At 47.5% G+C, this 14,867-nt stretch overlaps 1 protein-coding gene across 7 annotated transcripts in view; it reads right to left on the bottom strand.

Annotated features, from left to right (window-relative positions):
- Positions 1-1,406: 1,406 nt before the first annotated feature.
- The window catches only part of stard4 (StAR-related lipid transfer (START) domain containing 4), a 32,843-nt gene continuing 19,382 nt past the window's right edge, over positions 1,407-14,867 (bottom strand). For all 7 annotated transcript variants that reach the window (XM_038805109.1, XM_038805111.1, XM_038805114.1 and 4 more), the window contains 2 exons: positions 3,554-3,671; positions 1,407-1,859 (listed from right to left, as the gene is read on the bottom strand). In XM_038805109.1, the coding sequence (XP_038661037.1) occupies positions 1,633-1,859; positions 3,554-3,671 (345 nt within the window). In that variant the 3' untranslated portion in view covers positions 1,407-1,632. The remainder of the gene's footprint in view (positions 1,860-3,553; positions 3,672-14,867) is intronic.

The raw sequence follows: 14,867 nt of genomic DNA, 5'->3' as shown, positions 1-14,867 counted from the left end.
CATGACCATGATAAGCCCGCCCAGTTAGATCACGCCCTCTACCTACTTCTCGACAACTTACTTTTCTATCTTGGTGTCATTAGCAAACTTAGCTACCATACATTCAGTCCCTTCATCCAAATCATTGATAAAGATTGTAAATAGTTGAGGCCCCAGCACTGATTCTGTGATACTCCACTTGTTACCAAAGGCACATTTATCCCTACTCTCTGCTTGCTGATAGCTAACCAATCCTTTATTTATGCTAATGTGTCCCCCTCCCCACACACCACATCATCCTATCTTGTATTGTGACAAGTGGTAAATGGAGTGTGTAGTCAATGGCAACTTGAACCATGGGGAAGCCAGCATTCCTCACAAAGCTGCCTGCTCTCTTCGTTTCTCTCTGACAAGTGACCACTTCCAAAGAATAGTCCACTTAATACCTACTTGAGTTCTGTGACATAGCAAGGAAGGAACCCATATCAAAGAATTATAAGAAAAATATATTATTTAAAAGGTTGACTATAGTAATTTTTTTAGTTTAGACTTAGGCTTTAAAACATTCAGAAATTATCGTAGAAGTGGAATACAGAACCTTAGTAGTTTACCTTTGTCAACAGCAAAAGATGTTGAAAGTTCCAGGAAGAGCCAAGGGCATAAATATCTTGGAGATGATCTCGCTTTCCCAGACATTGGCAATTTCATCCTCACCCTGCTTTGAGGTTGTAGTTGTGGGTGAAGCAGGTGTCATATTTCAGTGAGGCCATACTTAGTGAAGCAGAGATGTCTGGCACCATGTTCCTAACTGAGGTACAGGGAGGGGAATTTGCCCCTGAACATTCTGGCCAAGTATGATCGCCTGCTAAAGAGCCCTTCTGCCTGCTTTGTGTTGGCTATGCTCAATGACCCTTTAATACCAAAGACAATGCATCCATGTCTGGGAAAAGGTGGATTGTGTAGACTGTGATGCAGGACAATCAAATCTTAAAGTAATGCTAGTGGGAGGTTCTTCCTACTACTGAACATATATTCTGCTGTGTGAGGTTATGACAGGGTGAGTTGACAGGGTAAGACAGGTTAGCTGGAGTGTTACAGCACAAAATAACACTGCTGGCAGAAAACCAGCATTACACGCTGATCATGATCTTCCAATTCTGCACAATTCCTGAGAACACTCTCTGCATGCATAAACTAATGCCCTCATCAAAATGATGTCCTGTACAGCCAGCATTAGAAATGCACAATCACGCTGCGGATGCCATTTTGGTGGTCAAAATTACAGATGGCATACATTTGAATTTTGTGGCGTTTCAATTTTCAGCCTGTAGTCTGAACAGATCATTTTGATTTGTTGAATTACAATATCTAAATTTCAGATTATGGAATTAAAATATAGTGCACCACCAGCATAATTCAAATCCACGAGCTGTAAACAGTTACTTATATTATTACATTGAAATTGCAATATTGCTTTCATACACAGAAATCCAATATAATGTTTTTCATCGTTAAAGTATGGCCGCAGCCAAAGAATATTGCACTTATTACCTACCCAAGCTTTAGGCATGGTAGGAAAGAACTTGCATCAAAGAGCTACAAGAAAAAAATATTCTTTGAAAGATTGTCTATAGTTATTGTTTTAGCTTAGAACTATGTCTTCAAAGCATTCCGGAGTTCGTTGTAGAAGTTAACTAATGAATTTGCCATTGCAGTGCCCACTACAGTCTGTGGCAGCATTCCTCGTAAATCAGTCTGAATAAAGCCAGTTAAGAGGCTGTGGTCCGGGTCATTCTTCAAAGGAATGCAAAACCATCCACATGGGTGATTAAATCCACGAACAAAATTAGGTTGTTCAATTCCATATTCAACACTGACTCCTGTGTTGGGTTAACAAAAAGATTGTCCTTTAATACAACTGGACATTTCAAAGCATCACTTTCCAAATAACTAAATCCTTCTTCCAAATGATATTACATGTTCTAAAAAAAAATCAAAATTACCCCCCCCAAAAAAAAGCATGGGGATACAATGGTGAATTCTCATAAAAACTTGTTTTTAAATCACCTTTTTTCAGAAAAAAACTGAATAAAACATTAATTATGTTCATAGTATTAGGTATGTCCATTTAGTTGGGGATGGGTTGAAACCAAACAGCAAAGTTTATAAATATGCAGCCTTGGGACAAAAGCATTGTCCATTGGGAGAACACACCAAGAATCCAAATCCTTGCAAGGCTCTGAGAGATGCACAATTTGTATAATAAACTTTTATATTGGTAATTATTCCTGCTATTTGACAAATAAATATGGTGTTCAAAGTAAACATTTTGGACGAGATTCTCCGTTTCTGCGACTAAACGTTGACGCCAACGCAGAATTTGTGGACTTTCACAACAGAAAAACGGGCGCCACACCTGGAACAATTCTGCTACTATTGAGGTGCCACGTGGAACACAATCGATTTCTATGGAAAACGGTGCGGGATTCGCCAGAACCATGATCGACACTCGGGAGGCTGACAAGCCGCAGCTGCACATGCACATTACACTCCCCACATACAATCATCACAGCCAACAAGATGGTACTGGTTGTGCTGGAGCACATCCATACAGCAGATGGGGCCAGACGGAACCTAAGGGGGTGCCCTGGGGGGACACCTATACGACCAATGGCACTAAGTTCAAAGTGGGCTGTTAGCAGTGTGTGCAGCTGCATAGCTGCCTTGCCGGCTGCGGCAATGGTGTTCCATGCCCATCCGCCCCATGTCCACAGCACACCTCCTGGGCACCCCCTGTTATGCCCCCCATGCAGAAGCCCCCCAGCCAGCGGCACAACTGTCAGCAAACTATGGCGATGTTGGACACTTTACGTATCCCCTCTCTCCCTCAGCAGCCGCCACAGTTTTAAAAAGCATAAGTGAACCGTGCCGTCGGGAACCCGGCCCATCGGAGGCGGAGAATTGCGGAGACCCCGGTGAATAGCGGGTCGGGCCCACAAATAATATGCAAATGGTGTCTACTATACGTGCGTTCCAGAACGCATTGACGGCGCTGTCGAGGTGATGGGAGAATTGTGATCTGGCGCCAAATCGGTACCTGCCACGATTTTGGCGTTAGAACCGATTCTCCGCCCAATCGCCTTTCGCGATTTCAGCGTCGGCTAATGTAGAATCCCGCCCTTTCTCTTTTTCAGCTACTTGCAGTAAATTGAGAGCAATCAGCTGCAAATATGCAAAATTTAAAACTAGGCTTTGAGGATCAATAAATAAAAAGCTGAAAGAGAAATTAATGGACTTAAGCAGCTTACAGTTGAAAAATGTGCAATAAGTGAAATAACCTTGATGCTGTTTGTCTTTGAAGTTAAAACCTCTCGCAGCTTAATATAACAAAAATTGCAATTGCATACCATCAATAACATCTTAAAACTCTAGAGTAGTGAATTGCTTTGTCATTTCTTTTTACCCGCAATTCCACACATTTCCACAATCAAAATCAGGTAGAAGTTGGCAGAAGGCCCGTGTTCTTCGAAAGAAAGGGAGAAAAGGTTATAAACATAGCTACATATGTACTCACCGCAAGACAGTAGCCCATTCTGGTAATCTGTGGTAAAGGAGAAATCGATGAACTCTCTTGGGGCAATGACATTCCACAACTGTCCTGCTGTGGTGTAATGCATCAAACAACAGCCCTGCTGTATAAAATAATTGGATATTAGTACATATTTAATAATATTTCTTTTACATATTGAGGCACGATCAATTGGACAAAGACGATAGTTGAATCCAACTGAGGCTTTATTGCTATAAGATGTGTGGCCTCCAACAGCAGCTGCGAAATAGCTGCTAGCTGGAGGACACGCATATTTATACAGCAGGCAGAGACTACCGGCGAACCTTTGGTACAGGTCCTACCGTACATCACCTAATACAGGTGCAACAGTCGTTTACCACACATATACCACCATTAGGTATTTTCCTGCATAAAAAGCAACAATATGCTGATGCGACCATTAATTCACTCTGAGACACGAGTTGGAGTAAACTGTGGCTTTAATCGGCTTACAACTGAGCCTGCCTGCGACTGCACAATACTGAGGGCGGTCTCGCAGGACCACAGCACTTATACTCCCTAAAGGGGGCGGTGCCTAGGGCGGAGCCCTGTACATGCTCCTCATCTCCCCCTGTGGGCAGAGCCGCACAGTGGCTCACAGATGGGGCCCACAGGGACAACAGTAAGGTACACTGTGAATTACCAGTTACCCATTCACCACATATGCATGTATATCGCACTTTTAATATAGTAAACCATCCCAAGGTGCTGCACAACTATTATTAAGAACATTAGGACAGATTACCAAATCTTGGTCAAACAGGTAGATTTTAAGAATTGTTTTAAAGGAACAGAGAGGTATGGAGAAGCTGAGAGAGTTTTCTGAACTTAATGTTTTAGCAACTGAAAGTACAGCAGGCAATGGTGGAGCAATTAAATCATGTTCCACAAGAGATCAGGATTTGTGAAGCACAAAGATTTGCCACAGTCTAGGGCTGATGGAAGTTAAAGAGCAGCAAGACCATGGAGGGATCTGCAAACAGAATTTGAAAATTGAGGCATTCTTGTACCTGAAGGTATATTGTTATACTCTAGGTCAGTGAGCTCAGGGTGATGGACGGACAGGACTGGCTGCAAGTTGGGATACAGAAGGCAGAATTTTGGATGAGCGCGAGTTTAGGTAGGATAGAATATGGAAAACCAACCAGAATAGCTTTGGACTAGTCAAATTTAGAGGTACAAAAGGCATGGATAGGTGTTTCAGCAACAAGCTAGCTGAGTCAGAAGATATTACTGAGGGAAACATAGTGGTGTGAATGGGATCAGAGGCTCACCTTGGGGCTAAATACAAGGCCTTATATGTTTTCAAGGGACAGGGATGCAGTTGGTGGTGGGACCAATAGCAATGGCTTCAATTTTTATTCCCAATATTTAGTTGGAGGAAATTTATGCTCCTCTGGTACTGGGCGTCAGAGAGCAGCCTGGCAATCTGAAATAGGATTTGAGGGAGTAATGGTGTGGAGGATATCATCAACATGCATGTTGAGCCTGACATGTTTTGGGATGATTGTGTCTTGGAGACTAAGGTTTGAACCTTCCAGGTCCACAGAGGTACAGTAATGGTGTGACAGTGGTAAGAGAAGTTATTGAAGGCAGTTGGTGGTTATGATAAGTTCGATAAGAGTGGAACCAGATGAATGTAGTTCCACCCAACTGAACAATTGTGCAGAGGTACTGCAGGAGGATGGTATGGTCATCTGTGTCAAAGGCAGACAAATATTTTGTTATATATGTGAAAATTGATCATTAAGTAATTAAACAACTGAAAATCAAAGAAACGCAAACAGAAAGTATTGCAATTAATCTTTAATAAACTGGCCTTTCCAAATGCCACACGTGATCTCGACATTATAATTTCGATGAAAGTTCTCGCTCCCTACTTTACGTCGTAAATTATTTTTCTTTTTTCTTTTCTCTTGTTTCTATCTCAGTTAACCCTCTTTGCTCCAAGCCAGCCTCCATCCCATGAAATATTTTTTGATTCTCACCTTCCTTGTCACAGCTGTCATTATCCCTCTTTACACCTGCTTACAATGATTTTTGGTCCAGCTTTTTTACTTTCAGTGTAGCTACTTCTCAGTGTCTAAGGGTTAACGCATTTTTGTGTCAGTCCATAGAAGAAGAGCATAGAGGGAGGCATTAACGTAGTGGTATTGTCACTGGACTTGTAATCCAGAGATGCAGGCTAATGCTCTGGGGACACGGGTTCGAATCCCACCACAGATGGGAAATTTGTGTTCAATTAACAAAAATCTGGAATTATAAGTTCAATGATGACCATGAAACGATTGTTGTAAAAGCTCCATCTGGTTCAATAATGTCCCTTTCGGGAAGGAAATCTGCTGTCCTTACATGGTTTAGCCTACATGGTTGACTCTTAAATGCCCTCTAAAATGGCCTAGTAAACTACTCAAACTACTAGAAAGTCTGTAAGGAATGAATCCGGATGGATGAATGGGTAGTGATCGAGGCACTAGAAATGATAATGGCAAACTCAGCCCTGTTGGCCCTGCAAAGTCTAACATCTGGGACCTTGTGCCAAAATTGGGAGGGCTGTTTCACAGGCTGTCAAGCAACAACTTGACAAACTCATACTCAAGAAATCATATCTTACAGAAAATACCCCAGATAACACCCAGCACCATCTCTGAATGAAATTAAATGAAAGAAAATGAAAATAAAAATGAATGAAATGAAATTAAATGAAAATCGCTTATTGTCACAAGTATACTTCAATGAAGTTACTGTGAAAAGCCCCTAGACGCCACACATCGGCATATACTCCATCGTGTTGTGTGGCACTACTACCATGCTAAATGGGATAGACTTTGAAAAGATCCAGCAATTCAAGACTGAGAGCGGTGGGCCATCAGCAGCAGAATTGTATTTGACCACAACCTGTAACCTCATGGCCTGGTACATCCCCACTCTACCTTTATCCCCAAGGTGGGGGATCAAACCCTGGTTCAGTGAAGAGTACAGGAGGACATGCCAAGGGCAGGCATACCTAAAAGCTACAACCCAGAACCACTTACAAGCCAAACAGAGTAAGCAGCATGTGATGGACAGAGCTAAGCAATGCGAAAACCAACAGATCAGATGTAAGCTCTGCAGTCTTGCTATTTCCAGTCGTGAATGGTGGTGGACAACTGAACAACTCACTGAAGGAGGAAACTCCACAAATATCCCCATCCTCAATGATGGAGGAACCCAGCACATTAGTGCAAAAGATAAACCATTCAGCTACCAGGCAGCACGGTAGCATTGTGGATAGCACAATTGCTTCACAGCTCCAGGGTCCCAGGTTCGATTCCGGCTTGAGTCACTGTCTGTGCGGAGTCTGCACATCCTCCCCGTGTGTGCGTGGGTTTCCTCCGGGTGCTCCGGTTTCCTCCCACAGACCAAAGACGTGCAGGTTAGGTGGATTGGCCATGATAAATTGCCCTTAGTGCCCAAAATTGCCCTTAGTGTTGGGTGTGGGGTTACTGGGTTATAGGGATAGGGTGGAGGTGTTGACCTTGGGTAGGGTGCTCTTTCCAAGAGCCGGTGCAGACTCGATGGGCCAAATGGCCTCCTTCTGCACTGTAAATTCTATGATAATCAATCTTCAGCTAATTTGATTCACCCTCCAAAATATTAAGAAACGGCTAAAGGCACTGGATACTGCAGCTATGGGCCCAGACAATATTCCAGCAATAACACTGAAGCCTTGTGATCCAGAACTAGATGGGCCCTTAGCCAAGCTGATCCAGTACAGCTAAAACACGAGCACCTACCCGGCAACGTGGACAATTGCTCCAATATGTCCTATACATAAAAAGCAAGATAAATGCAACTCAGCTAATTACTGTCCCACCTCGCAATCATAAGTTAAAAAGTGATGGAAGGGGTCATCAACAGTGCTAGCAAGAAGAACTTGTTTAGCAATACCTGCTCACTGACACTGAGTTTGGGTTCTGCCAGGGTCACTCATCATCTGACCTTATTAGAGGCTTGGTGCAAACATGGACAAAAGGTTTGGGGCATGATTCTCCGTTTTTGAGACTAAGAGCGGGATTCTTCGATTGCCGGAGGCGAAATCGCATTTGGCGTTTGGCCAGAGAATTCCTTTTGATACCGAAAGCGGGGGGGGGGGTGCCGTTTTACGGATGCTCCACCCCCTTCAACACGGTGTCATCGCCGAGAAAGCTGCACGCTGTTGGGACGGCCTTCAGGTGAGAAGATCCCCCATGGGCCGACTTCCCAACGGGGTGGATCACTTGCACTCTGCGTTTTCGTCAACCTTGCGTGGCGGCTGCGGACTGTGTCCAGCACTGCCACAGTTGGGGGGGGGGGGGGGGGAGCTGTTCCGCTGGCCAAGGGAGGCTTCCGCAGGGGTTAGGGGGACAGGTGGGGGGTGGTCCAGTAGTGGATAGGGGGGGGGGTGTTACAGGGGGAACACTATCTGGCAGACCGGGTCTCCGCACGTGGCCGGCGCCATGTTGTATGGCGCGACCGCTGCAGGTCAACGCGCATGCACAACCATGGACCCAACAATTCTCTATCCGGATCTGCAGTTAGGCCGGGGGTTTTACATGATGCAGTTGCTAGCCCCGCACCGGGCAGAGCATCAGTGCGTGGGCGCCGCCGGCTTTTTGGTCATAAGACTAGGCACATGCTCCGGACATAGCCTCAAAGTCAGAGAATACAGCCCTAAGTTTAGGGCAGCATGGTAGCATTGTGGATAGCACAATTGCTTCACAGCTCCAGGGTCCCAGGTTCGATTCCGGCTTGAGTCACTGTCTGTGCGGAGTCTGCACATCCTCCCCGTGTGTGCGTGGGTTTCCTCCGGGTGCTCCGGTTTCCTCCCACAGACCAAAGACGTGCAGGTTAGGTGGATTGGCCATGATAAATTGCCCTTAGTGCCCAAAATTGCCCTTAGTGTTGGGTGTGAGGTTACTGGGTTATAGGGATAGGGTGGAGGTGTTGACCTTGGGTAGGGTGCTCTTTCCAAGAGCCGGTGCAGACTCGATGGGCCAAATGGCCTCCTTCTGCACTGTAAATTCTATGATAATCAATCTTCAGCTAATTTGATTCACCCTCCAAAATATTAAGAAACGGCTAAAGGCACTGGATACTGCAGCTATGGGCCCAGACAATATTCCAGCAATAACACTGAAGCCTTGTGATCCAGAACTAGATGGGCCCTTAGCCAAGCTGATCCAGTACAGCTAAAACACTAGCACCTACCCGGCAACGTGGACAATTGCTCCAATATGTCCTATACATAAAAAGCAAGATAAATGCAACTCAGCTAATTACTGTCCCACCTCGCAATCATAAGTTAAAAAGTGATGGAAGGGGTCATCAACAGTGCCAGCAAGAAGAACTTGTTTAGCAATACCTGCTCACTGACACTGAGTTTGGGTTCTGCCAGGGTCACTCATCATCTGACCTTATTAGAGCCTTGGTGCAAACATGGACAAAAGGTTTGGGGCATGATTCTCCGTTTTTGAGACTAAGAGCGGGATTCTTCGATTGCCGGAGGCGAAATCGCATTTGGCGTTTGGCCAGAGAATTCCTTTTGATACCGAAAGCGGGGGGGGGGGGTGCCGTTTTACGAATGCTCCACCCCCTTCAACACGGTGTCATCGCCGAGAAAGCTGCACGCTGTTGGGACGGCCTTCAGGTGAGAAGATCCCCCATGGGCCGACTTCCCAACGGGGTGGATCACTTGCACTCTGCGTTTTCGTCAACCTTGCGTGGTGGCTGCGGACTGTGTCCAGCACTGCCACAGTTTGGGGGGGGGGGGGGGGGAGCTGTTCCGCTGGCCAAGGGAGGCTTCCGCAGGGGTTAGGGGGACAGGTGGGGGGTGGTCCAGTAGTGGATAGGGGGGGGTATTACAGGGGGACACTATCTGGCAGACCGGGTCTCCGCACGTGGCCGGCGCCATGTTGTATGGCGCGACCGCTGCAGGTCAACACGCATGCACAACCATGGACCCGACAATTCTCTATCCGGATCTGCAGTTAGGCCGGGGGTTTTACATGATGCAGTTGCTAGCCCCCCACCGGGCAGAGCATCAGTGCGTGGGCGCTGCCGGCTTTTTGGTCGTAAGACTAGGCACATGCTCCGGACATAGCCTCAAAGTCAGAGAATACAGCCCTAAGTTTAGGGCAGCATGGTAGCATTGTGGATAGCACAATTGCTTCACAGCTCCAGGGTCCCAGGTTCGATTCCGGCTTGGGTCACTGTCTGTGCAGAGTCTGCACATCCTCCCCGTGTCTACGTGGGTTTCCTCCAGGTGCTCCGGTTTCCTCCCACAGTCCAAAGATGTGCAGGTTAGGTGGATTGGCCACGTTAAATTGCCCTTAGTGTCCAAAATTGCCCTTAGTGTTGGGTTGGGTTACTGGGTTATGGGGATAGTGTGGAGGTGTTGACCTTGGGTAGGGTGCTCTTTCCAGGAGCCGGTGCAGACTCGATGGGCCGAATGGCCTCCTTCTGCACTGTAAATTCTATGAAAGTGTTGACGCCAATGCAGAACCAGTAGACTTGTACGACAGAAAAACTGGCGCCACAACTGCACCGATTCTGCTACCGTTAAGGCGCTTGCACCGGCATCATGTGGAACAGAATAGATTCCAATGCGAAACGGTGCCAGACTGACACCCAAAGGTTGACAAGATGCAGCCGCATATAAACAATTCTCCCCCCAACACACAACATCCCAGCCAACAAGATGGCAGCAAGGAGGGCAGCCCCGAGGTTCACAGACGCCGAGCTGGAGACCATGTTGGATGCGATGGAGGAGTAGTGGATGACCATGTGCCCTGCCATTCACATTACCTTAGCGCAGGTGCAGAGGCCATGAGTGCCGGGCAAAACTGCACAACCTCCTCAGGGTGGCCAGGGTGAGTAGGCAGCTGTGTGCCCCTGGCACAAAACCCCGTCCCACACCCGTAACCCTGTACACACCCACTGGAGGGCGCCCGAATCCCACCCTGCACGGCATGCGGGTACCCATACTATCTGCTGTGGCCGGGTGCCCTGGCCGCTGAGGCCATCACCTACCCAACCCCTGAGCTGCATGCATCGTATTATCTAACACTGCCATTTTCTGTGTCTCAACACTCCCTGTCCTCAGGAGAAGGTCGTGCACAACCGCCGGGAGCGGGAGAAGACAGAAGGGGCACCACCAACTTGTGGCCTTAACTGTGGCAGAGCAGAGGGCTATGGACGTGTGTTGCGGCCCGGAGGAAAGGGAGGTGGCCGAACTGGAGATCTGCCGCAGGCGAGGAAGTGAGACCGTGCTGAGTTGCGGTTCCCTGTGACACGTGTCAAGTCCCCCCCCCCCCCCCCACCAACAACGCCCCCACCCTCACACCACAGTCACCCTACACAACCCTCACCCCTACAACACCGTCACCCTACACCACCCTAAACTCCATCCTCACCCCCACATCACCCTCACTCCCAACCACACTCTACACCACCATCCCCACCCCCACGCCACCACCCCCCGCGCGTGTCTAATCATGCGTCTCGTCTTGTGTCTTGCAGGATCTGCTGGAGATGGGGCAGGTCCATCCGGCGCCCCATCCCAGCCAGTGCCACAGCCGGAGGGAGCCCCTTGTGAACCGGGCAGTGACGGGAGCAGCACTCCGCCCGAGACTCAGGACACCCCAGAGCTCAGGTCGAAGGATGACACTGATTTTCCATCACAGCTGTCTCCAACACCATCCACCATTCCAGACACACACACCTCGGTGGGCACTTTAGTGAAAAGGCTCCAGGGACAGAGGCTCTCTGATGTGCACCACACAGCTGCTGCGGTACAGCAGATGAAGGTAGGAACACCCAAGGAAGCGGACGGTCGGAGGGCAGGCCGACTCTAGGAACTAGCTGAATCCAGACAGATCTCAAACGTCTGGAACTAACAGTACCATCGATTGTGGAAATGCAGTCACAGAGCCAGGGACTACATGAGGGCGCAGTTGGAGGAGTCCAAATGCGTGCAACAGCAGGAGGTGTTGCCGACCATGGCTGCCACCCACCCCACCATCCCCATCACCGCCACCCCAGATATCCGATGGGACTGTGTGATGGATTAGCCATCTCGCATGCAGGGATCACCCAGGTGCATGGTGGAAAGAGTTACCGTGGGCAAGAGTCAGATGTTGTCAAATGTTGCGGAGCACCAGAGCTCACTGCACTGCGGATTGTCGTCATCCCATGGACCAAACCGGTAGTCCCGATCCCAACCATCAGTCGGTGAACCTGGAGGCGATCAGTGTGTCCCGTGCGTGTTGGCCCTGGCACACACATGTCGTGCGGTCTCCCATGCTTGCCTGGGCCCTATGTCCTGCCCACCCTCACCCTTCCCCACACCCCCTCATCGGACGAGGCCTGGTGTTCCTCCTCCTCCCTCTCCAACACTTCGCCCCTCGGCTGTGCGATGTTACGGAGGGTGCAGCAGGCCTCCACAGCGCGGTTGACCCTCTCAGCATCATACTGGAGGGGTCCTCCAGAGAGCTCCAGGCACCTGAACCATTTCTTCAGGAGGCCGAAGCACTGCTCGATCACGACTTTACTCAGTTTTTCATTCCGATTCTTGACTTCGGTTTTACTGAAGTTCCTTGGTGCGACACTGGTTTTGAGGCACTTACTTCACCTGCAATTCCATTGGCACACAATCTAGATCAGCATTACCCATTGTTTGGGCATAATAAGTGATATTCGGTATCCAGAGTGATGTCTCCGGCATGTGCACACATTTGGAGTGAGTTATGCCAGATATAATATCGATGAGGGTTCTAATACAGGTATCGCAAATGATCACTGGAAGTATGCAGAGTAGAAAGATCAATCAGTGTGCAATACTGATCTAATGTCAGAAAACACACTCTCAACTCACACAACTGAACACATAGGAAGGATTACCTCCAACCATTAATACTTAAAGGGTACATCCACTCTTTACAGGTTTGTTACTGGTTGATTTTCATGGCTTAAGTTTTGACTTAAGTGCTTGGTATTTTCTACAGTTGTTTCAGGTTGCCAAAGTCTACAGGGGGTGTTGTGGCAAGTGCTCAGGTTATTGCTGGCATTCCCCTTGGAATACAGCACGACCTGAAGAATGAACAGAATCAACAAACAACAAGGCAAGTTGCTGGAGGATGGAGGAGGGGAAGAAAGTCTGGAGGCCACATCTACCCTGGATATTCAGGAATCAATTCTCCTTCATACACTACAGTAAGGAACAATATGTGAGATACCTGCACTTCAGTAGAGGAGTGCTCAATGAAACCCATTACCTGCTCGAGCCACAACTGCAACTTCAGAACATAAGAGAGGACCACATGGCAAGTAGTTACGAAGGCGGCTGTGCGCTTGGCTCCTTTGAGGCTGCAGATATTTGCATCATCTAGCAGTTTGCCATCAACTGTTGCATGAGGGAGGTCATTAAGAAACTTTATTAATTGAGAGCAAGGTATATTTCTTTCTATCTTTCCAGGGCGAAACAGGCAGAGCATTCATGTAGATTCTCTAGAATTGCCAGTCTTCCCATTTTCTAGGGTGCAACTGGCTTCAGACATATCACTTTTTGGGTGGAGCGACAGTAAAAAGTAAGAGGTGTATGTTGATGCCTCTGAAGTTTGCAAATCAGAACGGAAGGTTGGATGAGATGGAGGTGAAATGCAAGGTGAAGGATTAGGTATGAGGATGCAGTCACCTTTGATACTTCCAGCACCTCAGCAGGCCATAGCCTCACCCTCCCAGTAATAGCCAACACCACCAAGTCCATGGTGGCCATTCACTCTGGTTAGGTCCTGCTTCTTCGGATTGCATGCCACCTTGTCCAGCAAGATGCAAGCATGTCATCCATCTATTTGCTATTTGGAAGTATGACCATCATGGCTGAAGTATGCATAAACTATGAAATGCAAGTATTAGGCTTGCAACAATGTTAAGTGTGAGGGTATGGTGGAGCATGTGATACAGATATGAGCCCTGACTGACACGATTAGTGGCGGGTGAATGATGGGACTTGGTTCAATTGAACAGCATCTATGCTAGTGCTGCATTTTGAAGGAATACATAATTTCAAGAAATATTAACTGGCATTGACCACTTTTATGAGGTCATTGAGCTTCTTGCAGCACTGCAACTAGATCCTCAATCTTGACTCCTCCACGACTATCTGTGCTCACCTCCTTCTGAGAACACGTCAGGAGGCCCCCTGCGGAAGTGGGATATCTCTCTTGTAAGGATCCTCCTGTTAATTCTTGTTTGCCCTTGTTTTCCCTTTTTAATATTTCGCTATTTAAATTTTGGTACCTGGACAATTAGTGGGACATATGCCTTTAAGATGAACTGCACCTTTAATGCGAGTGGCTGGTAAACTGAGGATTGCCTTATGACCTCAGGCAAGGCAGGTTGCAAAGATCTTCAGATCAGCAGATTCAAGGGAGATTAGTGCTGATACATTGTGATGGGCCCGGCTGTCGGCCAATGGACTGTTCCGAATTGCCAGGCCTTATCAAAGGCCCCTGCCGATTGGTCGGGGTTTTCATGGAATGTTCCTTCCTCTCTGTGACTGCGTTTGCTTTTACTTTAATTTTGGCCTGAAGCTGGAAGGCCACAGTCCTGATCTCTCTCTCTCTCTCATCTAATGGATTCTTTCTGACGATCCAAAGTAAAGACTTTTCATTACACAGCCAAACTGAACTATAGGAAAATTCGGTCCAGCACTAGCTGCAGGCAGGGTCAGTTGTTTAAAATATGTTTTTTGTGTGGGGAACTGTTCTTATCTCAGTAAGGCTGCTGGACATTCTAGTGGAGTGGAAAAAAGTAAGAATTCAACAGGCCTGAGACAAATCCTTTGAGTGAAGGCCCAGGTTGATAAAAACTAAAGTGACTCTCCAGTAGGAATCCTGGGAGTTCTGACTGAATGTTCCTGCTAGAAGTTCCTCATTAGCAATCCAGCCAGTGGCTGCGATCCCCAAGCATCCTGGGAGGGCAATCTGCAGCAACAACCTTGACATTGGAAGCAAAGACACTCATCTTATATATAATTTTAACTATTATTATTTACCCTTCCCCCTCCATCTGTGTGTGTCTGTCTTATGTTTGTTTGGGTAGAGGATGGAACGGTAAAAGGGGGGAGTAGTAGATTAGCTGGCCATTAGTTTGTTACAATTACATCGGGCGCGATTCTCCGCTGCCCACGACGGGTCAGAGAATAGCGGGAGGGCCTTCCAGACATTTTTCCCGACCTCCTGCTATTCTCCCCCCCCCA

The sequence above is a fragment of the Scyliorhinus canicula genome, chromosome 8 (genome assembly GCF_902713615.1).
Source record: "Scyliorhinus canicula chromosome 8, sScyCan1.1, whole genome shotgun sequence".
NCBI classification, from domain to species: Eukaryota; Metazoa; Chordata; class Chondrichthyes; order Carcharhiniformes; family Scyliorhinidae; genus Scyliorhinus; species Scyliorhinus canicula.
This window is presented reverse-complemented; position numbering and strand designations above follow the sequence as displayed.